The sequence below is a fragment of the Anolis sagrei genome, chromosome 4 (assembly GCF_037176765.1).
Source record: "Anolis sagrei isolate rAnoSag1 chromosome 4, rAnoSag1.mat, whole genome shotgun sequence".
Classification (NCBI taxonomy): Eukaryota; Metazoa; Chordata; class Lepidosauria; order Squamata; family Dactyloidae; genus Anolis; species Anolis sagrei.
This window is the reverse complement of record NC_090024.1, coordinates 124,446,442-124,472,299: the sequence shown is the minus strand read 5'-3', so window position 1 is coordinate 124,472,299 and position 25,858 is coordinate 124,446,442. Positions and strand designations below refer to the sequence as shown.

At 44.1% G+C, this 25,858-nt stretch overlaps 1 protein-coding gene across 7 annotated transcripts in view; it reads left to right on the top strand.

Moving 5' to 3' along the window:
- Positions 1 to 1,475: 1,475 nt before the first annotated feature.
- CACNA1E (calcium voltage-gated channel subunit alpha1 E) overlaps positions 1,476 to 25,858 on the top strand; it is a 575,426-nt gene continuing 551,043 nt past the window's right edge. For all 7 annotated transcript variants that reach the window (XM_067467631.1, XM_067467628.1, XM_067467632.1 and 4 more), the window contains exon 1: positions 1,476 to 1,940. In XM_067467631.1, the coding sequence (XP_067323732.1) occupies positions 1,492 to 1,940 (449 nt within the window). In that variant the 5' untranslated portion in view covers positions 1,476 to 1,491. The remainder of the gene's footprint in view (positions 1,941 to 25,858) is intronic.

Sequence of the window (25,858 nt, the reverse complement as noted above, 5' to 3'; positions counted from 1 at the left end):
GGATCTAGACACTACACTCCTATTGATGGAGGCCAAAACCCCATTGGCTTTTTTTGCCATCACATCACATTGTTGGCTCATGTTTGACTTGTTGTCCATGAGGACCCCAAGGTCTTTTTCACACGTACTGCTCTCGAGACATGCTCTCTTCTTCTTCTTCTTCTTAGGCAATCCCTCGCTTTCTGAGGATGATTGTCTTCCAGTATTCTTGTGGGTCCGTATGTGGCTGTGGAGCCCTATTCTTGCTCTGCATCTTCTTCCGCAGTGAAGGCATTGGTTTCCAGGTGGAAGGCGCCTTCCTCTTGGCACGCTTCTCCCTTTTGCCTTTCATTCGTGCCTCTTCAAATTCTGCAGCACTGCTGGACACAGCTGACCTCCAGCAGGAGCGGTCAAGGGCCAGGGCTTCCCAGTTCTCAGTGTCTATGCCAGAGTATTTAAGGTTGGCTTTGAGCCCATCTTTAAATCTCTTTTCCTGTCCACTAACATTCGGTTTTCAGTTGTTGAGTTCGGAGTAGAGCAACAGCTTTGGGAGACGCTGGTCGGGCATCCGGACAACGTGGCCAGTCCAGTGGAGTTGATGGTGGAGGACCATCGCTTCAATGCTGGTGGTCTCTGCTTCTTCCAGCACGCTGACGTTTGGCCGCTTGTCTTCCCAAGATATTTGCAGGATTTTCCGGAGGCAGCGCTGATGGAATCTTTCCAGGAGTTGCATGTGACGTCTGTAGACAGTCCACGTTTCGCAGGCATAGAGCAGGGTTGGGAGGACAATAGCTCTATAAACAAGCACCTTGGTATCCCTACGGATGTCCCGGTCCTCAAACACTCTCTGCTTCATTCGGAAAAATGCTGCACTCGCAGAGCTCAGGCGGTGTTGTATTTTGGTGTCGATGTTGACTTTGGTGGAGAGGTTGCTGCCAAGGTAGCGGAAATTATCAACATTTTCTAATGTTACACCATTAAGCTGTATCACTGGCATTAGAGAGGGGTTGGTTGGTGTCTGCTGGAACAGCACCTTGGTTTTTTAAATGTTCAATGACAGGCTGAGCTTCTCATATGCTTCTGCGAAGGTGTTTAGAGTGGCTTGTAGATCTTCTTCTGAATGCACACAGACAACGTTGTCATCAGCATACTGGAGTTCTATAACAGATGTTGTTGTAACCTTGGTTTTGGCTTTCAGTCTGCTGAGGTTGAATAGCTTGCCATCTGTCCGATAGATGATTTCCATTCCGGTGGGAAGCTTCCCATCGAGACATGCATCCCCCATTCTGTATCTTTGCATTTCCTTTTTTCTGCCTAAGTGGAGTGTCTTGTATTTGTCACTGTTGAACTTCATTTTGTTAGTTTTGGCCCATCTCTCTAATCTGTTAAGATTGATTTGAAATCTGCTTCTACTCTGACCTCCAGGTGCGGCCTTAATCTGCCACAGAGTCCTGTTGCTAACTTTTCTTCCCTTCCTTTGCCTCCACAGAGTGATGCCCTGTAGGTGTATCCATGATGCTCAGCCTCAGCACATGTTCCATCAGCACTCACATGCTCTCTGAGGCAGGTTTTCCTGTGGATGGAGCCCCTGAATTGGAAAATGATCCCCACAGATGTGTGCTGGCCCTGCCAGAAGAAGAGGAATGGCGAAAGCACAGGCTCGGACCAATGCAGTCTACTCAGTCTTGCAACTTGCTTGACCCAGAGACCTTGAGTGATGCTCTTGTCTCACGGACTGCCAGCTTTGACGCCCTCTATGAGCTGCGTTCACAGGACATGGAATCCAGTTTGGGTTTGGATGGCAGCAGCACTTTTGATGTGGGGCAGAGCCAGCTTCTCCCTGTGAGCCCTGAAGTCATCAAGCGCCGGCGAGGAGGACTGATTGAACAGCGGGATATCGTTAAAGCGCATGAAGCTCATAAGATACAGAGCACGCCACAAGCAAGGCGGAAGGAGTGGGAGTAAGTATGTGGCCGGATTTAAAGCATCTTCCCCTCACTCTTAAATGCCTGGCAGAGGAATATTGTTCTTGCTTCTCTCTTTAGCTCAAGTAAAACCAAGCAGAGCTAGGGAAATTTTTCAAAATGAAAAATCTGTATGTCAAGGATTTTTGTAACATTGTAAAGACTAATGAGCAGAATGAAGTTGGTAGTGTCAGCTCTCGTAAAATAAGCCTACAGTGCATCTGAGGAAGTAGACTTAGGACCTCATCACATTGATAGTGGGGGACAGTGGGGGAAACTGCGGAGCAGGATACTGCTTTGTCCCCTTACCATGGTTATTCATGGCTACCATCCCATGTACTTCCCTGCTGTCCCTGGCTTCGTATATAGGAGTCGGGTAGTCGCGAAGTCCAACAAAGCCCCACCGGAAGTCGTTCTGCGTCATTGGATGGGCTTTGGTGTGCTGGCAGTGTACAAAGATGGAGAAAACCATTGATGTGATGAGAGCTTATGCTACCGACTTTGTTGTATCAGTCTCTAAGAAGAAACACAATCCCTTTACATACAGAATTAGGAAAAGTTACTTTTTGGATTTATTTATTTATTTATAGACTGCAAGTCGCTTCTGGTGTGAGAGAATTGGCCGTCTGCAAGGACGTTGCCCAGGGGATGCCCGGATGATTAGATTTTTTTTATCATCCTTGTGGGAGGCTTCTCTCATGTCCTCGCATGAGGAGCTGGAGCTGATAGAGGGAGCTCATCCGCCTCTCCCTGGATTCGAACCTGCAACCTGTCGGTCTTCAGTCCTGCCAGCACAGGGGTTTAACCCACTGCGCCACCGGGGACTTTTTGGATTGATACTCCCAGATTCTCTCAAACAGCATGACCAGTATCCATTGTTGCTAGGGGATTGTGGTAGTTCAAAAATAATGTTTCTAAGATATGTGACCTAGTGTGGAGTTTTCTCAATAGCCAACTGAGTGCCTGGGGAAAACCATCTTACACCTTACCAAGTTTGATTAAAACTTGACTGCTTGAGAAATTTCTGTGGGACCTGTTAGCTTGCTTTGAGTTTTGTAAGTGTTCCTACTGAATTATGATGCAGTTTTCATCTAAGACACTTCAGAAACCCTCTTCACGTCAGTGTGGATATCAGAGGTACATGGATTAATGGTTAGATGGGGTGTAAGACAAGCTTACATTGGGTTGGGTTGTTGTAGGTTTTTTCGGGCTATATGGCCATGTTCTAGAGGCATTCTCTCCTGACGTTTCGCCTGCATCTATGGCAAGCATCCTCAGAGGTAGTGAGGTCTAGGTTCTTGTAGGTTTTTTCGGGCTATAGGGCCATGTTCTAGAGGCATTCTCTCCTGACGTTTCGCCTGCATCTGTGGCAAGCATCCTCAGAGGTAGTGAGGTTTGTTGGAACTAGGAAAAAGGGTTTATATATCTGTGGAATGACCAGGGTGGGACAAAGGACTCTTGTCTGCTGGAGCTAGGTGTGAATGCTTCAACTGACCACCTTGATTAGCATTTGATAGCCTGGAAGTGCCTGGAGCAATCTTTTGTTGAGAGGTGATTAGATATCCCTGATTGCTTTCCCTCTGCTGTTTTGCTGTTTTAATTTTAGAGTTTTTTAATACTGGTAGCCAGATTTTGTTCATTTTCATGGTTTCCTCCTTTCTGTTGAAATTGTTCACATGTTTGTGGATTTCAATTGCTTCTCTGAGTAGTCTGACATGGTGGTTGTGAGAATGATCCAGCATTTCTGTGTTCTCAAATAATATGCCGTGTCCAGGTTGGTTCATCAGGTGCTCTGCTATGGCTGATTTCTCTGGTTGAAGTAGTCTGCAGTGCCTTTCATGTTCCTTGATTCGTGTTTGGGCAATGCTGCGTTTGGTGGTCCCTATGTAGACTTGTCCATAACTGCATGGTATACGGTAAACTCCTGCAGAAGTGAGAGGATCCCTCTTGTCCTTTGCTGAACGTATCCTTTGTTAGATTTTCTTGCTGGGTCTGTAGATAGTTTGTATGTTGTGTTTCCTCATCAGCTTCCCTATGCGATCAGTGGTTCCCTTGATGTATGGCAAGAACACTTTCCCTCTTTGTCTTGACTCTCGTGGCTTGTTCTCAGTCTTGCAGTTTTTCTGTCTGAGGTGGAGTATCCATTGGCCTGTAGAGCCCAGTTGAGGTGGTTCAGTCCATCTTAGAGGAGGTGGGGTTCGCAAATTCTTTTTGCACAGTCTGCCAAGGCTTTAATGGTGCTTCTTTTTTTACTTGGGTGATGGTTGGAGTTTTTATGTAGATATCTATCTCTGTGTGTGGGTTTTCTGGCAACGGTGTGACCCAATTGTTGATCTGGTTTGCGGATGACTAGGACATTAGAAAAAGCAGTCTCCCTTCATTTTCTTTTTCCATGGTGAACTGGATGTTTGGGTGGATGCTGTTGAGATGGTCCAGGAACCTGTTTAGTTCTTCTTCTTCATGGCTCCAAATGGTGAAAGTGTCATCCACATATCTGAACCATATAGTGGGCTTTTTTTGTTGTTGTTTCAAGGTCTTGTTTTTCAAAGTGTTCCATGTAGAAATTAGCTATGACCGGGCTGAGAGGGCTCCCCATAGCTACATCTTTCTGTTCGTAGAACTCATTGTCCCACTGAAAGTAGCTGGTGGTGAGGCAATGTTGAAACAGAGCTGTGATGTCTTCTGGGAACATCTGATTGATTAGTGCAATGGTGCCTGCTACCGGGACCATGGTAAATAGAGACACCACATTGAAGCTGATCAGTTTGTCGTTGGTATTTAGCTTGAGATTGCTGATTTTTTCAATGAGGTGGGCTGAGTCCTTGATGTAGTGTGTAGTGAGCCCAATATAGCTTTGTAGCTGTGCAACAAGAACCCAGTGATTCCAGCCATGAAAGCCTTTGACATTACATTGGGTCGTTGTAGGTTTTTTTGGGCTATATGGCCATGTTCTGGAGGCATTCTCTCCTGACGTTTCGCCTGCATCTATGGCAAGCATCCTCAGAAGTAGTAGGAAGCTTACATTCTCATTTGATTTTCTTCTAGAACACATTGTATTATGAATGGGAGATTACAGAAGGCCAACCCCTTGTTTGCAGGCAAAAATGCGAGGCTCACATTTTCAGAATTACTAAGCAAAGGTATATTGAGAATACCCCTTTTATGGGAATTGCAAATCTTGGTCTTGTCGCCATATCTGTTCTCTTTGGTCCATGCCAAATATTCGCAATCTTCATCATGAAGCAAAAATTCCATCCACCGCATCTTGCAATTCTTCACATTATGTTTGCAATATAAAGAAAAGCCTAAAATAAGATGTCAAATATTTTCCAGACTAGATTGAATTGTGTTCAGATCACAGTAATTTGGAAGGTTTTGGCGACAGCAGTCAAATCTGTAATCAGGGAAGATTGAATTGTGTTCAGATCACAGTAATTTGGAAGGCTTTGGCTGTAGCACAGTCAAATTGTAGTCAGGGAAAATAATATATCATGTACACAATTGGAACCTGCAACAGAATCCTGTGATGTTCCTGTTTGGGATTCCAACTTTAGCTTTAAGTAGATTTGGCATATGCAGTATACAGTAAATGCATGCTTTTCTCTTTCCCTTCCCTCTAATAATCAGCTAGCAGTTCATGCTAATAAAATGTGTTCCATCTTGTGTCACGGTTTCCCATTGTTTAGCAATCTCATGAAATTAGTTTTTCACTTTTGTAAACCTTTGAGTCCCTCTAGGCCTCTTGACATATTCCTTTTGTATGTAAATTATGATGTTTCGGTTGTTGTAGGTTTTTTTCGGGCTATATGGCCATGGTCTAGAGGCATTCTCTCCTGACGTTCTGCCTGCATCTATGGCAAGCATCCTCAGAGGTAGTGAGGTCTGTTGGAACTAGGAAAAAAGGTTTATATATCTGTGGAATGACCAGGGTGGGACAAAGGACTCTTGTCTGCTGGAGCTAGGTGTGAAAGTTTCAACTGACCACCTCGATTAGCATACAATGGCCTGACTGTGCCTGGAGCAAAATTGTGTTGAGAGGTGATTAGATGTCCTTGCTTGTTTCCTCTCTGTTGTGCTGTTGCAATTTTAGAGTTTTTTAATACTGGTAGCCAGATTTTGTTCATTTTCATGGTTTCCTCCTTTCTGTTGAAATTGTCCACATGCTTGTGTATTTCAATGGCTTCTCTGTGTAGTCTGACATGGTGGTTGTTGGTGTGGTCCAGCATTTCTGTGTTCTCAAATAATATGCTGTGTCCAGGTTGGTTCATCAGGTGCTCTGCTATGGCTGACTTCTCTGGTTGAAATAGTCTGCAGTGCCTTTCATGTTCCTTGATTTGTGTTTGGGCAATGCTGCATTTGGTGGTCCCTATGTAGACTTGAAAAAGTGTTCTTGCCATACATCAAGGGAACCACTGACTGCATAGGGAAGCTGATGAGGAAACACAACATACAAACTATCTACAGACCCACCAAGGAAATCCAACAAATGCTTCGTTCAGCAAAGGACAAGGGGGATCCTCTCACTTCTGCAGGAGTCTACCGTGTACCATGCACCTGTGGGCAAGTCTACATAGGGACCACCAAACGCAGCATTGCCCAAACACGAATCAAGGAACATGAAAGGCACTGCAGACTACTTCAACCAGAGAAGTCAGCCATAGCAGAGCACCTGATGAACCAATCTGGACACAGCATTTTATGTGAGAACACAGAAATGCTGGACCACTCTCACAACCACCATGTCAGACTACACAGAGAGCCATTGAAATACGCAAGCATGTGGACAATTTCAACAGAAAGGAGGAAACCATGAAAATGAACAAACTCTGGCTACCAGTAATAAAAAAACCTCTAAAATTGCAACAGCACAACAACAAAGAGGAAATAAACAAGGACATCTAATCACCTCTCCACAAAAGTTTGCTCCAGGCACAGTCAGGCCATTGTATGCTAATCAAGGTGGTCAGTTGAAACATTCACACCTAGCTCCAGCAGACAAGAGTCCTTTGTCCCACCCTGGTCATTCCACAGATATATAAACCCTTGTTCCTATTCTAACAGACCTCACTACCTCTGAGGATGCTTGCCGTAGATGCAGGCGAAACGTCAGGAGAGAATGCCTCTAGACCATGGCCATATAGTCCGAAAAAACCTACAACAACCCAGTGATTCCGGCCGTGAAAGCCTTCGACAATACTTATTATTCCTCCAGGAGGCACAATTTAAGATTTCAGTCGAGTGGAGCACAACTAGACTCTTGCATACCTGATGATAGCAATGTGTTTTGAAGTGATTTTCTAGATTATATGTTATTTATGTTGTTTGACATAGCACTTGTATGGGTGTGCCAGAGGTTTTGGTTTGGTTTTTTTTTTCTTTCACTGTTATTCAGGACTGTTTAAAAATAATACTCCAACTCGCTCTGAGTTCTTGAGGACACAACTGATTTATGCAGTATATATGCTAAGTATCATTGCTGCACTTGGTAAAAGAGGATGCAGATGTACATGAATATAAGATGAATGTGGAAATCCTCCTCTGAAAACCTTTTTTGCGAGAGGGTGTGAAGGCCAATCCACTGAAGCCATGTAGTCTTCTCAGCTTCTGCCTGGCCAGAGGTTACCTGCCAGGAGACAGTCTCCATGGCAGCTCTGCCTGGAATACGTCAAGCCCTTAGCAAAGTTCCTATCTCTGTAATTGCACCAGGGAACAAAGAGAAAGCTAGGTCTGGTGGTTCCCAGTGCTCAGCATTGCTAAGCAACTGGGTAGCTGCAATTTGCAAAGCCTGGAAATAGTAGTCACTTCTAAAACCTCATTGTAAATATTGTAGACTTGCATTATGATTAGGCAACCACAAGCTGGATGACTTGGAGTGGCCTCAGGGGCTTTACAGCTGACCTCACTAGATCACCACCCAGTAGCAAAGATACACCTTTCAATGTGTATCACAGTTATTTTCTATCACTTAAATAAATAGAATAAATGAACTGACAACCTTGCCACAGGGCTGCCAGAATTGCCATGCATTGTGGTGAATCCAGCAAATCTCTTCGTGAGGCATGGGGAACCTGTCGCTCCATGGCCTGCATCGCCTGGCTCCTCAGTCAGCTGATCCTATAGGGATCCCCCATTGTTTTCTATGGCAGCACGGGTAGCTTCCCATGTTGACATGGTGGCAGCATATGCTGGCTTCACCGTACATTATCCACAAGGTCTTGCTGGTGTTGTTTGATGAGAGCCAGTGGGCTCCATGGATGACCTAGGGCTTAACCGGAATATGCCGCCAGTTTAAGCCCTGTATAATGAGGTGGAGAGAGAAAGAAGTTGGTAGCATATGCTTTCATAGAGTGCTTCATCAGATGCATGGTGTCAGATGTCTAGGAACAGATAGAGCTTTATGAGCAAAGTATATGTGTACTGTAATGAGTGACAAGTTCAATTTTAATTATGGCGGTTGCAGGACAAAACCAGAAGGAACGATATTGGCCAAAGACAAGGAGAATAGATAGATAGATAGATAGATAGATAGATAGATAGATAGATAGATAGATAGAGTGTGAACTAGAATTTCAGGAAATCATTGTTTCTCTTCAACCAGATTTCAATAGAATTGAGTGTATGGACACTTTCCATTTCTGCTGTTTCTCTTTCCAAACTTTCTTTAGAGTTTTGGGGAGAGGAAAGAGGAGCAAAGGCAGGGAGGAGAATCTTTGCTATGTCCAATTGTTGATAGTGCGTCTTAACTTTACAATAAATCCAAGGATGGAACATAAAAGGAGGCCGTCTGTAGGTGGCTAGAAAGAAATTAAAATCATGGTTTTGGGACCATGCTTTTGGACAGTAGATGTATATAGCACTTTAGAGGGACATTGACTGGAACTGTAATATGACTGATGAGACTCTTTTACTGTTTTAATGATGGCTGATGTATTGTTTTAATTATGATTTATGTTCAATTGTGGTTTTATTATTGTAAATGTTATGTAGTGGCATCGTATCAATGCCCATTGTAAGCCGTCCTGAGTCCCCCTTCGGGGGTAGAGCAGTGACGGGGTAGAAATACCAGAAATAAATAAATACTGTCTATTTCTGTAGTGGTGCTCCTGATGAAGCCACCGATATATAAAGAAATCGCAAACAATCTCTATCTGCTCCTAGCACCTTGTTAACAAAGCTCCCCTTTTCCCAGTGTAAAAGTGTAGAATGTTCCTCTCAACCCAACTCACCCGTGATAGTGTTCATTTACTTGGAGGTTGGAGTCATGTGTCAGAAAATTTCCATGAGGACTCTTGGAGCACCTCTTGAGGGTGGAAATGACCATAATTTTGTTATTGTACTCCAAATGCTTTCACTACTCCACTTTCAGTGTAGGTTGAATCATTCAGTTTATGAATACTATAACATGTGTATGTTCTAGCACCTTAGTAGAGCTCATTATATTATAATTACGATATTGGCGGATGTGTTGGCACTTGGCCTCTTAACCCAGCCTGTGCTGTCGCACGCTGGGCCTGTGCATAAGACTGTAGACAGGACATAAATTCTGTGTGCCCAACGGGATGCCGGGGCTGCCTCAGATTAAAGGCCTTTGGATTTCCTTAAAACACAGTCTCTAGAATGCTTAAAGGTTCAACAAAGTTCTTTATTAATGAAAACAAACAGGTACTTTAAGGCTTTCTTAACAGTCTATTGGCTCTTTCAATCTTGTCCACAGGGAACAGGCACTATCTTCATGACTGGTATTTTAACTAATGGGGAAATCCTTAACTTCTAATCTGGGCAGTCTTTCTTTGCCTCTGTTGGCGTGGAGCTCCTACACCCGGTACCAACTGCTTCTGGCTTCCACGAGTGACCCTTACGAAGCAGAGCTTTGTAGACTTCCAGGGGAAAAAGGAGTTCAGGTTTCAGTGATGGCTGACTGAAGTCCCTCAGCAAAGGAGCTGTAAGGCTGTATGATCCTCGGCCAAGCTGTAGGCTGTATAACCCTGGCAAAGCTGTAGAAGACGAAGCTTTCTACAGGAGCTCTTGGTTTCATGTCCTGTGTGAAAGGCTTCTCTGTGTAGACTGAACTCAAAATGGCTCCTATTCCCTCTAAAACTCAAAAAGGGGGCGGGACCAGAGAACCGAACTATAATTGACAGGTGGCTTGCCCTATGATTGCAGCCAAAAGAAGCCACCTATCTGCAGAGTCCCTGAAACTTAGGACTGCAACAAACATTCAATGCAAAGCAAACAAAATTGGAGCTCCTGGTACAGCTGTACCTGCACACAGCCACAACACACAACATCCAAGCCACAAGAAGAGTGGGGAGCAGCTCCTGGCCTTTGCACTTTCCACCTCATCACAAAAGGCTAAAATTGGCAGCATACACTGATTTTAGCCCAGGCCACCCATGGAGCTAGCCAGCTCCCATCACATGACACCACCCTGAACTACATTTCCCAGAATTCTGCAGGAGCAATTCTCACAATTGGCAGATGATTTGCCTCCACTCTATAAGACTGGTGGGAAAATCTCCGTAGACACTATTATAAATCTGGCCAAGGTGGTCCACGCCTTAGTCACCTCTAGACTGGATTACTGCAATGCACTCTATGTGGGGCTGCCCTTGAAAACGGCCCGGAAAATTCAGATGATCCAACGGGCGGCAGCCAGGTTGTTAACTGGGGCTCCTTACAGGGAGCGGTCATCCCTCCTGTTCAAGGAGCTCCACTGGCTGCCATTCATCTACCGGACCCAATTCAAGGTTCAGGTTCTTACCTACAAAGCCTTGAACGGTTTGGGACCCGCCTACCTACGTTATCGCATCTCTGTATACGAACCCACACGAGCCCTTCGATCTTCTGGAGAGGCCCTGCTCTCGATCCCACCAGCATCACAGGCGAGTTTGGTGGGGACGAGGGAGAGGGCCTTTTCGGTGGTGGCCCCTCGATTCTGGAACTCACTCCCTAAAGACATCAGACAGGGCCGAACCCTGGCAGTCTTCAGGAGAAGCTTGAAGACGTGGCTGTTCCAGTGTGCCTTCCCGGAATAATGAATCCCATAGCACTTTGTCCTCCAAAGCACTTTACATTTTCCTGAGTCTGCTTGTATACCCTCCACAAACACTAGTATCACCTTTCGTTCATGGCCCAGCATTATTTCCAATTTTAACTCTACATTTGACCTTCCCACTGTTTTAATTATGTGTTGCTTTTTTGATAATGTTGTGTATTTATTGTCTATGTTTTTTTAATTGCTTGTATTGATGTTTTCATAGAATCATAGAATCCTAGAGTTGGAAGAGACCTCATGGGCCATCCAGTCCAACCCCCTGCCAAGAAGCAGGAATATTGCATTCAAATCACCCCCTGACAGATGGCCATCCAGCCTCTGTTTAAAAGCTTCCAAAGAAGGAGCCTCCACCACACTCCGGGGCAGAGAGTTCCACTGCTGAACGGCTCTCACAGTCAGGAAGTTCTTCCTCATGTTCAGATGGAATCTCCTCTCTTGTAGTTTGAAGCCATTGTTCCACTTCAACAATATCGCTTTTATTGTTGTGTCTGGGCTCGGCCTCATGTAAGCCACACGAGTCCCTTGGGGAGATGGTAGCGGGGTACAAATAAAGTTAATAAATAAATAATAAATAGGGACTGATGATCCGACGTGGAATAAGACAGCTCCCAATGTTCTGAATTCATTGCACTATAAAGTACAGTAGTCATGGAATTGCTTCAGAATGCGCGCTGCTAATCACAGATGTATTCTTGCCCAGATCAGCAAGCTGTAAATAGCTAGTTATTAATAATTATCCTGTTTCCCAAGAACTGAGACATAAATAAGTTATATAACTTTACTTTTGTATGTTTATTTATTTGTATAGGCAAGAGGCATGTGGCATTATTGGGTGGAGGAGCTTAGGTGCTGGATCATGCTCTTTTATGGGTGTTGAAGTAACAGGTCTTTTGACTTACTTGGTCTTCAGCTGAGGGATACAGCTCTGCCAAAAGCAAAGGTCCTACAATTAGGTAGATGGAGGCAACAGATATGGGGGGAAAGGTTACAGCCACTGATATAGTCTTCTCTCTTGCGGAACAATAGCTTGTCTTGTGGGTTCTCTTCAACTACCACAACTAGCCTTGGATATACAGATGACACCACTTTGATGGCCGACAGCGAGGAGGAGCTGAGGAGCCTCCTAATCAAGGTTAAAGAAGAAAGTGCAAAAGCTGGGTTGCAACTAAGCATCAAAAAAACCAATATTATGGCAACAAGAATGATTGTCAACTGGGAAATAGAGGGAGAAAACGTGGAGGCAGTGACAGACTTTGTATTTCTAGGCACAAAGATTACTGCAGATGCAGACTGCAGCCAGGAAATCAGGAGACGCTTACTTCTTGGGAGGAGAGCAATGACCAATTTCAATAAAATAGTGAAGAGTCAAGACATCACACTGGCAACAAAGCTCTGCATAGTTAAAGTAATGGTATTCCCCATAGTCACCTATGGATGTGAGAGCTGGATCATAGGGAAGGCTGAGCAAAGAAAGATAGATGCTTTTGAACTGTGGTGCTGGAGGAAAGTTCTGAGAATGCCTTGGACTGCCAGAAGATCCAACCAGTCCATACTTCAGGAAATAAAGCCCGACTGCTCATTGGAGGGAAGGATAGTAGAGGCAAAGATGAAGTATTTTGGCCACATCATGAGAAGAAAGGAAAGCTTAGAGAAGACAATGATGCTGGGGAAAATGGAAGGAAAAAGGAAGAGGGGCTGACCAAGGGCAAGATGGATGGATGGGACCTTGAAGGAGCTGGGGGTGGTGACAGCAACAGGAAGCTCTGGCGTGGGCTGGTCCATGAGGTCACAAAGAGTCAGAAACGACTGAATGAATGAACAACAAGAAGAAGATGTGATTGGATTCTAGTGGTATGTGCTTATAGGCACAGGGTAGAATTATGGCATTAAATGATTGTTTTTTATGTTGTGAGCCGCCCAGAGTTCCCACGGTGAGATAGGCCAGGATAGAAATAAAGTTTTACTTACTTACTTACTCGCTTATTTTCTTGAAAATAGGTATTAGAGCTTGGAAAAACAAAACCTTCAAAATACAGGTAACACTTCCACAATTCCAGTGGCATTTGAAGCAGCAGTTGCCGACCTCCTCCAGAAAAAAAAGTGCTTGCTTACTTACTTAGGCGATTTCATTGGCCAAGTAAGATAGTCTTCCAGGATCAGAATTCTTGTGAGTCTGTAGGTGGCTGTGGAGCCCTATTCTTGATCTGCATCTTCTTCCACAGTGAGAGCATTGGTTTCCAGGTGGAAGGCAATCTCGGTCGGGGTTGGCTTGATGCACCTTCCTCTTGGCACGTTTCTCTCTTTCATCCTCCACTCGTGCCTCTTCAAATTCTGCAGCACTGCTGGTCACAGCTGACTCCCAGCTGGAGCACTCAAGGGCCAGGGCTTCCCAGTTCTCAGTGTCTATGCCAGAGTTGGCTTTGAGCCCATCTTTAAATCTCTTTTCCTGCCCTCCAACATTCCGTTTTCCATTCTTGAGTTCGGAATAGAGCAACTGCTTTGGGAGACGGTGGTCGGGCATCCGGACAACGTGGCCGGTCCAGCGGAGTTGATGGCGGAGGACTATCACTTCAGTGCTGGTGGTTTTGCTTCTTCCAGCACACTGACGTTTGTCTGCCTGTCTTCCCAAGAGATTTGCAGGATTTTTCGGAGGCAGCGCTGATGGAACCGTTCCAGGAGTTGCATGTGACATCTGTAGACAGTCCACGTTTCACAGGCATATAGCAGGGTTGGGAGGACAATAGCTTTATAAACAAGCACTTTGGTATCCCTATGGAAGTCCCAGTACTCAAACACTCTCTTGCTTTATTCGGAAAAATGCTGAGCTCGCAGAGCTCAGGCGGTGTTGTATTTTGGTGTAGATGTTGACTTTGATAGAGAGGTGGCTGCCAAGGTAGCGGAAATGATCAACATTTTCTAATGTTACATTTTCTAATGTGAGAGGAAGCCACAGGGAGGAGGGAGCAAGCTTGTTTTCTGCTTCCTTGGAGACTAGGACATGGAACAATGGCTTCAAACTACAAGAGAGGAGATTCCATCTGAACATGAGGAAGAACTTCCTGACTGTGAGAGCTGTTCAGCAGTGGAACTCTCTGCCCCGGAGTGTGGTGGAGGCTCCTTCTTTGGAAGCTTTTAAATAGAGGCTGGATGGCCCTCTGTCAGGGGTGATTTGAATGCAATATTCCTGCTTCTTGGCAGGGGGTTGGACTGGATGGCCCATGAGGTCTCTTCCAATTCTTTGATTCTATGATTCTATGATTAAGTGGTATCTCTGGCATTGGAAAGGGGTTGGCCGGTGACTGCTGGAACAGCACTTTGGTTTTCTCGATGTTTAATGACAGGCTGAGCTTCTCATATGCTTCTGCAAAGGTATTTAGAGTGGCTTGTAGATCTTCTTCTGAATGCACACAGACGACGTTGTCATCAGCATACTGGAGTTCTATAACAGATGTTGTTGTAGTTGCCGACCTCCTCCAGAAAAAAAAGTGCATTAGCATCCCGGCAGGTAGATAGACTGGCTGTGGCTCTCTGCCAGGTGAACAGGACAATTCCGGGTTTACTGCATGAAATGTGTGAAAGCCATGAAGTGTGTAGAGCTTCTCCATATGCTGTCCCATCCCATCCCTGTTGTAATGGTGGGTGGGTGAATGTAGAAGCCTTCCAGTCAAACTGAAGGTGTCTTTCTAGGCTCATTGGATTGATAGGTAGACATAGAACACACAGGGGAGGGGAAGCATGTAGGGGAGAAAATAGGTGTTTTATTTTGACATATCAGGTAGCTTAATGATATGCTGAAGCCTTCTATATTTGAGAAATGATGCTCTGGACTTCAAGCATCCGCCTACTACTGCTCAGCATATGTCTATATTTCTTTTCCTCCTCTGTATTTACAGAGGACTTCAGAATGTTAGCATCTTAGTTGGTATAACAGTAACTTCCAAAAATTTGATTGTCAGGAATATGAACACTTCACTTGACGTTTCACTTGCCACAGCTATTTCACATAAGCAACTCATCATTTAGCATTGCAGCCAATATGCATGTGTGAAAGTATTGTTAGATGTATGCTCTCTCTCAACATATCCTCCCCAGGATTGGGGAGGGGGGGGGGACCGCTAGACCACTATCTTGGCCTAAGAAAACCCTAATTTCAATCCCTGATGTATCAAATAAAAAGGATCAGGAAACAGGGATTGAGAACAACCTATGCGCCGGGACTGTGGCACAGCTGGCTGGGAGTCAGCTGCATTAAGATCACTAATGACTGAAAGGTCAAGAGGTCGAAGCCAGCCCAGGTCGGAGTGAGCTTCCGACCAATTTTGTGTAGCTTGCTGTTGACCTTTGCAGCCCAAAAGACAATTGCATCTGTCAAGTAGGAAATTTAGGTACCTCTTATCCGGGGAGGCAAATTTAACTAATTTATGAGGCCATAAAAATCTCCAGCAAGCATGCAAAGAATGAGGAAGTACTTCATCAGTGTCACAAATGGTCAGTGAAGGGACAGCTCCCCCGGTGGTGAGAATACCCTCAAGAAAAGCTGGAATGTTAAATTGCCTCTGTGTCTGTCTATATATGCTGTGTGTCTATGGCATTGAATGTTTGCCATGTGTATGTACATTGTAATCCGCCCAGAGTCCCCTGCGGGGTGAGAAGGGCAGAATATAAATACTGTAAATAAGTAAATCTATATAAATAAATTTGCAATCATGCCGGCCACATGACCTTGGAGGTGTCTACTGACAACGCTGGCTCTTCGGCTTAGAAATGGAGATGAGCACCACACCCCAGAGTCAAACATGACTGGACTTAATGTCAGGGGACTACCTTTACCTATATAAATAAAAATGTAATGTTCGTTTGTGGGATTAACAGAACTCAAAAACCACTGGACGATTGACACCAAATTTGGACACAAGACACCTAACAACCCAATATATGTCCTTCACTCAAAAAAAATGATTTTGTCATTTGGGAGTTGTAGTTGCTGGGATTTATAGTTCACCTACAATCAAAGAACATTCTGAACCCCACCAACGATGGATTTGAACCAAACTTGGCACACAGTTCTCCCATGGCCAACAGAAAATACTGGAAGGGTTTGGTTTTGGAGTTGTAGTTCACCTACATCCAGAGATCACTCAAACAATAATGGATCTGGACCAAACTCTACACGAATACTCACTATGCCCAAATGTGAACACTGGTGGAGTTTGGGGAAAATAGAATCTTGACATTTGGGAGTTATAGTTGCTGGGATTTATAGTTCACCTACAATCACAGAGCATTCTGAACCCCACAAATGATAGAATTGGGCCAAGCCTCCCACACAGAACCCCCATGTGGGCCACAGCAACGCGTGGCAGGGGATGGCTAGTCACAAATAAATATGTCCCAAACCCTAGTGGGCTGCCACCAGGTGGAGTTGAAAATTCTGACTGGAGTAGATGCACAAATAGTTTAACTCAGAAGCTGGCATAAGAGAGATTCCTGTGCTCCTCTAAGAATATGTCATGGAGATTAACAGAACTCAGAGAAAAATGCATTAGGTTTAGTAACCTTTGAATGTCAGTACTCACTAATTGCTAATTTGCATGTTTGGAGACTTCCTGCATGTTTGCTTTCTTCCTACATCACGCTAGCCTACAGACATTTTCTTCTTCTTCCCTCTTTCTCCTCTATATGACTCCATACTTGATTCTGCACATGTTTTAGTAATTAAAGCTATTTTTTTATGATTTACAAAGATGAAACATTTATTTTCTCTACTAGGCTTTTGGATTGTTATTGTTCAGCATCTGTGTTGCCAGCTTCATTACACCATTTCAGAGAGCAAGTACTATTTCTCACATTTACCAATAAATTCAAACCTCATATGTAGAACAACAGCATAATCCAATTTGTAGAGTTGTGTAGATGTTGGGCGAATGCCTGTATGTAATCCAAAGCAAAGAAAAATCAAATTGGTTCATGTGTTGTGCATTCTTGCTGCAAACAAAGTTGGCAGGATGGGCAATGGGAGACATCAATTTCCAGGACCAGCAGTGGAAGGGACCAGGACCAGCCAAGGATGTTTTGGCTCCTTTGTAGAAATATGTGATGTGTCCCTTCCTTATACATGAGCAAATGAGACTAGTAGTTGAATTTTACTTCAACAGTATTAATGGAAAGGAATAACCATGTTGATCAACCTAGTTGTGGTTGTTGTTGTTCATTCGTTCAGTCGTTTCCAACTCTTCGTGACCTCATGGACCAGTCCACACCAGACCTCCTGTCGGCTGTCACCACCCCCAGCTCTTTCAAGGTTAATCCAGTCACTTCAAGGATCCCATCCACCCATCTTGCCCTTGGTCGGACCCTCTTCCTTTTTCCTTCCATTTTCCCCAGCATAATTGTCTTCTCTAAGCTTTCCTTTCGTCTCATCATGTGGCCAAAGTACTTCATCTTGGCCTCTCCTCTTCTACCCTCCAATGAGCAGTCAGGTTTTATTTCTTGAAGTATGGACTGGTTGGATCTTCTCGCAGTCCAAGGCACTCTCAGAACTTTCCTCCAGCACCACAGTTCAAAAGCATCTATCTTCCTTCGCTCAGCCTTCCCTAAGGTCCAGCTCTCACATCTGTAGGTGACTATGGGGAATACCATTGCTTTAACTATGCAGATCTTTGTTGCCAGTGTGATGTCTCTACTCTTCACTATTTTATTGAGATTGGACATTGTTCACCTCCCAAGAAGTGTCTCCTGATTTCCTGGCTGCAGTCTGCATCTGCAGCAGTCTTTGAACCACGAAATGACATTTTACATTCACCCTTTACATTTTTTAAATACAGGCAGCTTCGAGTTACAAACATTTGACTTATAAATTATTCATAGTTAAGAACAGGGGTGAGACAACAGAAGTGAGAGAAATCTACCCATCAGAAGGGAAATTCACTCCTGGAAGAGTTATTATCATGGGGAATAATAATAATAACAACAACAACAACAACACTTTATTTGAACCCCACTACCATCTCCCTAAGGGACTCGGTGCGGCTTACATGAGGCCGAGCCCAAATACAACAATACAGACAATAAACAACAGTACAAGCAATTAAAAATAAAAACATAGGCAATAAAAATATACAACATTATCAATAAGACAACACACAATTAAAAACAGTGGGAAGGCCAAATGTACAGTTAAAATTGGAAATAATTATGGGACATAGACGAAAAGGAGATGGTGGTGTTTGCGGAAGGGCATATGAGCAGACCCAAAGAAATGTAAAGTGCTTTGGAGGACAAAGTGCTATGGGATCATTATTCCAGGAAGGCACACTGGAGCAGCCACGTCTTCAAGCTCCTCCTGAAGACTGCCAAAGTTGGGGCCTGTCTGATGTCTTTAGGGAGTGTGTTCCAGAGTGGAGGGGCCACCACCGAAAAGGCCCTCTCTCTCATCCCCACCAACTGCGCCTGCGATGCTGGTGGGATCAAGAGCAGGGCCTCTCCGGATGATCGAAGGGATCGTGTGGGTTCGTATATGGAAATGCGGTCACGCATGTAGGCGGGTCCCAAACCATTCAGGGCTTTTTAGGTAAGAACCTGCACCTTGAATTGGGCCCGGTCAATGAATGGCAGCCAGTGGAGCTCCTTGAACAGGAGAGTTGACCGCTCCCTGTAAGGAGCCCCAGTTAACAACCTGACTGCTGCCCGTTGTATCATCTGAAATTTCCGGGTTGTTTTCAAGGGTAGCCCCACGTAGAGTACATTGCAGTAATCCAGTCTAGAGGTAACTAAGGCGTGGACCACTTTGGCCAGATCCGCCTTCCTGAGGTATGGTCACAGTTGGCACACGAGTCTTAATTGTGCAAAGGCCCTCCCAGCCACCACCGACGCTTGAGCCTCAAACATAAGTGAAGTATCCAGGAGGACCCCCAAACTGCAGACCTGTGGCTTCAGGGGGAGTGCAACCCCATCCAGCACAGGTTGCCACCCTATACCCCAGTCTGGTTTTCCATTGACCAGGAGGACCTCTGTCTTGTCGGGATTAATCTTCAGCTTGTTCTTCCTAATCCAGACAGCCACAGCGGTCAGGCACTCGTCTAGCACTCAAGGGGCTTCCTTAGAGTTAGGTGGAAAAGAATAGTAGAGTTGTGTGTCATCTGCGTAGAGATGGCACTCAACTCCAAAACTCCAGATGACCTCACCCAGTGGTTTCATGTAGATGTTAAAAAGCATGGGTGACAGAATGGAACATTGAAGGACCCCACAGGTCAAAGGCCAGGGGTCCGAGCAGGTGTCTCCCAGCTTCACTATCTGGGATCGACCCTCCAGGAAGGACCGGAGCCACGACAAAGCCGTACCTCCTAGGCCCATCCCGGAGAGGCGTCCCAGAAGGATACCATGATCGATGGTATCGAAAGCCGCTGAGATGTCCAAGAGAACCAACAGGGTCACACAAGTTTTATCACCAATCCTCCGAAACAAGCCAATGTTTTCAAAATCCAATTATAACAGGGACAGAAAGTACGATGAACAGGGACACAGACAGCTAAACCAACAGTACAGGTATGTTCCTTCCCTATGCTATCTAAAGGGACAGGGCCTTCTCTGTGGTGGCCCCTTGGCTGTGGAACGCCCTTCCCATGGACATAAGATCAGCTCCGACGTTAATGGTGTTTCGGAAAAAGCTAAAAACCTGGTTGTTCGAACAGGCATTCAGATAAACGGTGCAATGAATATGATGAATATAGGAATGGAATTACAGACGACGAATTGGATCACGATTTTAGTTACGAGACGTTGTTGTGTTGTTGTTGATGTGCCATTATTGTATATTGTGCTTTCATGGTTTTTAAATCGTTCTGCTATTTTGTTATGACTGTTTTTGCTATGCTGTGAACCGCGTTGAGTCACTTACGGGCTGAGAAACTGCGGTATACAAGCAAAGTAAATAAATAAATAAATAAATAAATAAAGCTTATACACATACACAGGATGGAGTTACATTCAAAAATGTAGCTGTTTTGACTTACATACAATTTCAACTTAAGAACAAATTTACAGAGCCTATCTTGTTTGTAACATAAGGCAAACAGCAGTGGAAACTTCTTGGTTGTGTACCTAACAACACATACTAAGTACACTAGGACACATATTGTAAGTATACTACAAAGGCGGAATGCAATTTCTTATCAGTTCAAATTGCTGTAGTCAGGTCACGCACCAGTACTCTATCCTTAATGGTCATGGCTATTATAAATGATTTAATTAAGACAGCAGCACTCTTTCATTATTTAGACAGTATGTTCCTTTTGGTCTCAGCTGCCAAGAGTTATGGCAGTCATATCCTCCCTATTTTGGTATTCGTGTCACTAATGCACTGCTATAGTTTCCAAAGACTTAATTAAATCAGCAAAATACTATGTTAAACTAACATTTAGCCTGGCTGGAATCCCCCAGAGTCAGAAAAGACATGGGGAAAGGAACAAAACTCTTGCTAATTCTTCTCAGTATTGCATCTACATATGATAGCAGAGGTTAGTATGAACTCATTTTTCTCATGCGTTCTCAAATGTGAGAAAGTCAAAGAAAGATCAATTTAATTTCTGACTTTTTAACTTTGCCTTATTCCTCCATGCTTTTAAGGACAAATTGGAATTGTCTCTAACCTTGTGCCAATTTGTGGCCTATATTATGGACTAACAAGAAAGGCAAGAAAAATGCAATCTTGATCAACAAAAGAAGTCTCCATTGTTTGGTGATTCTATCTTCCTTTGCTCAGCCTTCCCTACAGTCCAGCTCTTCCATCCTTAGGTGTTTATTTTATTTATTTATCGTGTTAGGCAACCGAACAGTTGTATTACATTTTTGACAGAACAAACAAACAAACAAACATACAAAAGACACAGGGTTTGCTAGCTTGGTAGTTGATTAAATGTCCTTTGACCAGTATCTGGCCACTTGGAGTGCTTCTGGTGTTGCTGCAAGAAGGTCCTCCATTGTGCATGTGGCAGGGCTCAGGGTGCATTGCAGCAGGTGGTCAGTGGTTTGCTCTCCTCCACACTCGCATGTTGTGGATTCCACTTTGTAGCCCCATTTCTGAAGGTTGGCTCTGCATCTCGTGGTGCCAGAGCACAGTCTGTTCAGCGCTTTCCAAGTCGCCCAATCCTCTGTGTGCCCAGGGGGGAATCATTTGGTATCAGCCATTGGTTGAGGTTCTGGATTTGAGCCTGCCACTTTTGGACTCTCACTTGCTGAGGTGTTCCAGTGAGTGTCTCTGTAGATCTTAGAAAACTATTTCTTTATTTAAGTCATTGACGTGCTGGCTGATACCCAAACAAGGAATGAGCTGAAGATGTCTCTGCCTTGGTCCTTTCGCTATTGGCTGCTACTTCCCGGCGGATGTCAGGTGGTGCAATACCAGCTAAGCAGTGTAATTTCTCCAGTGGTGTAGGGCGCAGACACCCCATAATAATGCGGCATTAAGAGCCACATCTACTGTTTTAGTGTGGTGAGATGTGTTCCACACTGGGCATGCATACTCAGCAGCAGAGTAGCACAGCGCAAGGGCAGATGTCTTCACTGTGTCTGGTTGTGATCCCCAGATTGTGCCAGTAAGCTTTCGTATGATATTGTTTCTAGCACCCACTTTTTGCTTGATGTTCAGGCAGTGCTTCTTGTAGGTCAGGGCACGGTCCAGAGTGTCTCCCAGGTATTTGGGTGTGCTGCAATGCTCCAGTGGGATTCCTTCCCAGTTGATCCTCAGAGCTCGGGATGCTTGTCTGTTCTTGAGATGAAAAGCACATGGATTAGGGATTAGCTGGTTTTCCCTGTAATAGGCAGTAAGAGCATCTAGAGCTTCAGAGAGCTTCTGTTCAACCATCTCAAAGCTCCCTGCTTGAACAGTAATGGCACGATCATCAGCATAGATGAAGCTCTCTGTCCCTTCTGGCAATGGCTGGTCATTTGTGTAGATGTTGAACATGGATGGGGCAAGCACGCTTCCCTGAGACAGACTGTTCTTCTGTTTCCGCCATCTGCTTCTCTGGCCCTCTAACTCAACAAAGAAAGCTCCTGTTTTGTAGCAGGTTTCCTATGAGGCGGGTGAGGTGGTAGTCCTTTGTGATATTATACATTTTTCTCAGGAGGAGACGGTGGTTTATTTATTTATTTATTTATTTATTTATTTACAGTTCTTATATTCCGCCCTTCTCACCCCGCAGGGGACTCAGGGCGGATTACAGTAAACACATATATGGCAAACATTCAATGCCAGTTTGACAGACAACAAATACAGACAAATACACCAAGGCTATTTAACTTTTTTCTGGCCGCCAGGGGAGCTGCTGCTTTTCATCGTCCATCAGCGACACCGATGAAGTTCTTCCGCATTCCACATTCCCCGGAGTCTTCTTTCTTTATGGCCTCATAAATTAGTTAAATTCAGCCTCCCACACTTTAAGGTGGTACCTTATTTTCCTACTTGACAGATGCAACTGTCTTTCGGGTTGCAAAGGTCGACAATGGGCTACACAATGGCTGGACACCCACTCCAGCCCGGGCTGGCCTCGAACTCATGACCTTTTGGTCAGAGTGATCTTAATACAGCTGACACTCAGCCAGCTGAGCCACAATCCTGGTTTACAGTATCATAGGCTGCTGGCAGGTCCATGAAGACAGTTCCTGTGATCTGCTGCCTTTCAAAGCCATCTTCTATGTGCTGAGTCAGGTTCAGCACTTGCGATGTGCAGCTTTTACCTTTCCTGAAGCCAGCTTGCTGTGGGATCAGACATGGGTCTATTTTTTCCGTAATTCTATGCAAATAGGTCTCTCCAGAACTTTGTAGAGGTGGCACAACAGGGAGACTGGTCTATAGCTTTTTGGGTCATTACGGTCTTTGCCTGGCTTCAAGATGGTGACGACTCTTGTTTTCCTCCAGATTTTGGGGATCTGACAGGATGCAGTGCAGTTGTTCATCAGCTCCAGCAGCCAGTGCCTTGCCTTTGGACCAAAGGTCTTGATTTGTTCCCTCCGTAGATCATCCAGGCCAGCTGCTTTGCCATTCTTACATTTATTGAGAGCCATGTCCAATTCAGTAGATGTAAAGGGTTCATGAAGGTTGTTGTTCTCAATCTCTTGTTGTCTGGCTATTGGTTTCTTTCCTACTTTGGTGGCAAAGTTGGGTTTCCCATTCTTCAAGAGTTGGTGTGCATCCTTAGGTTACTACGGGGAATACCATTGCTTCAACTATGTAGATCTTTGTTGCTAATGTGATGTCTCTTCTCTTCGTTATTTTATCGAGATTGGTCATTGCTCTCCTCCCAAGAAGGAAACGTCTTCTGATTTCCTGGCTGCAGTCTGCATCTGCAGTAGTCTTTGCACCTAGAAATACAAAGTCTGTCACTACCTCCACGTTTAATCCCTCTATTTGCCAGCTATCAATCAGTCTTGTTGCCATAATCTTGGTTTTTTATGTTTAACTGCAACCCAGCTTTTGCACTTTCTTCTTTCACCTTGATTAGATGGCTCCTCAATTCCTCCTCGCTTTTGGCCATCAAAGTAGTATCATCTGCATATCTAAGGTTGTTAATGTTTCTTCCAGCAATTTTCACCCCAGCCTTACTTTCGTCAAGCCCCAGACATCGCATGATGTGTTCTGCATACAAGTTGAATAGGTTGGGTGAGAGTATACAACCCTGCCGTATGCCTTTTCCAATCTTGAACCAGTCTGTTGTTCCGTGGTCAGTTCTTACTGTTGCTACTTGGTCCTTATACAGATTCCTCAGGAGAGAAACAAGATGGCTTGGTATACCCATACCACGAAGAACTTGCCACAATTTATTATGATCCACACAGTCAAAGGCTTATGACTACAACATAAACAAACAAACACAAACAACAAAAAACAAAGGCTTAAGACTACAAACAACTCCCACTATAATTCCACAACTCCCATTATAATGAGCCCTCCTCCGTAAATTACTTGCTTCTCTCTTTTATTTCGCCCGAGCTTTTAATTAGTTTTAATCAGTTTGTCCTTTAATCATTACATGTAGCCTGCCCATTGTTACTGTGCTTGTGCATATTGTAATTTTTATATTGTTATGTATTCATATGTTTTATGTAACTATTATGTTATTGTTTATTGTTTGCATTTTGGTTGTGTTTTGGTTTTTCTTTATTGTCATTTGGCTTGGCCTCATGTAAGCCACTCCGAGTCCCCATCGGGGAGATGGTGGCGGGGTATAAATAAAGATTATTATTATTATTATTATTATTATTATTATTATTATTATTAAGGCTACAACATATAAGGTGGTTGGAAAATATAGGTTCTGTGCAGGATATGTAAAAAGAGACTGGCCTCATCCTATTTCTAATTTAGATAACAATAACAATACACATATCTTAAAACTGGAGGGGTAGACAAATCATTTCTGAATATACAATGAAGCAATAAGTAAACGGTTTTGTTTTTAAAGCGAAAGGTTAAATGCATATTGATTTGTAAAGCGCTGATAAAGAGAAATAAGAAAACAAATGTTGCAAAAAGGAGGAAGAGGTTCTTGTTGTGTGTCTCCAAGCCATTTCTGACTGATGGTAGTCACAAGAGGACCCTATCATGGCAGTATCTCAGCAACATTTTTCAGAGGGGAGTTGCCCTTGCCTTCCTCTGAAGCTGAGAGAGTATCACTTTCCCAAGTTGTACCACTGAGTGTCCATCACCGAGTGGGGATTTGAAACATGGTGTTGCAAACCAGAGCAGGAAACTGGACCCTCAGACAACAATCCACCATGCTTGGCTTCAGAAAAACAATCTTTTTTATTGATGAAAGATGAATACAAAATAGAGGAAAAAATGCAAATGTAAAAAGCCACAGTAAAAATCAGCAACAAGAAATGTCCATAAACAAGATCATTAAACCCACAGCTAAACTGCTGAATCCTGGAAACTGTTAGCAAATCACTAACTGTACTTAGGGCAACTAGAAAAACCTTAGTGCAACAAGGCTACTTGGATCAGGAGACCTGCAAACGCTGGCACATGAATCTGGAATGATGCCTGGTCTGAAGCTATATTCAGAGCAGTCATATTTAAGGCCAAGAAATCTATTGCGAGACCGCCTTAAGATTTTGTTTGGATTTCCTTCAATCTGGCTGACCTGCGTAAACATTGGGCTTCTCCCCGACTCTGCCAAATCTGCCCCCGCCTATTCTCATTAGGCAGGCCAGATGCCTGATTCTCTGGAGAGCTAAATCTGGGAGGAAAAGGGAGTGAACCATCTCCACTTGGCCCGGAATGTATGTTCTCATGGGAATCTTGACTTTCGCTTTCCAAGGCTGTAGGAGTTTCACTACTCAACCCATCCTCATCTAAACTGGCCTCAGAATTCACATGGGCATCAGGAAATACATGAACATCAGGAAATACAATCAGAGAGTCAGGTTCAATTCACACACAGGCTGAGCCCCAACACATGGCCTCCCAGTATCCCAGTCCAATGTCCTAGTATCCTAGTCTATTATGTTAGCTCTTAAAGGGAAAAATACAGAGTTTAATAAGCACAGAGAAGGAGAGCATGCCAAGTTCGAGGAGGAGACCATGAATAAATCAGAGATATGAGATCAGCAGGAGTAAGGGAAAGAATGACTTTAGAAGTAATTAACAGAGCCTTAAATTGGATGCAAAGTAGACAACATTGTCCGTTGAACAGAAATGAAGCATAATTATATTTGCATGTGGAAAATACTCAGCTGGGCTACATCAGTAAGCACAAATTAGACAAATCTAAAAATGGGGTGAGGAAAAAGCAAGTTAAAGATTTTCAGAATGGTCCAACCGAAACAAAATAAGGAAATGAAAAAAAAAATAGCCCAAAGC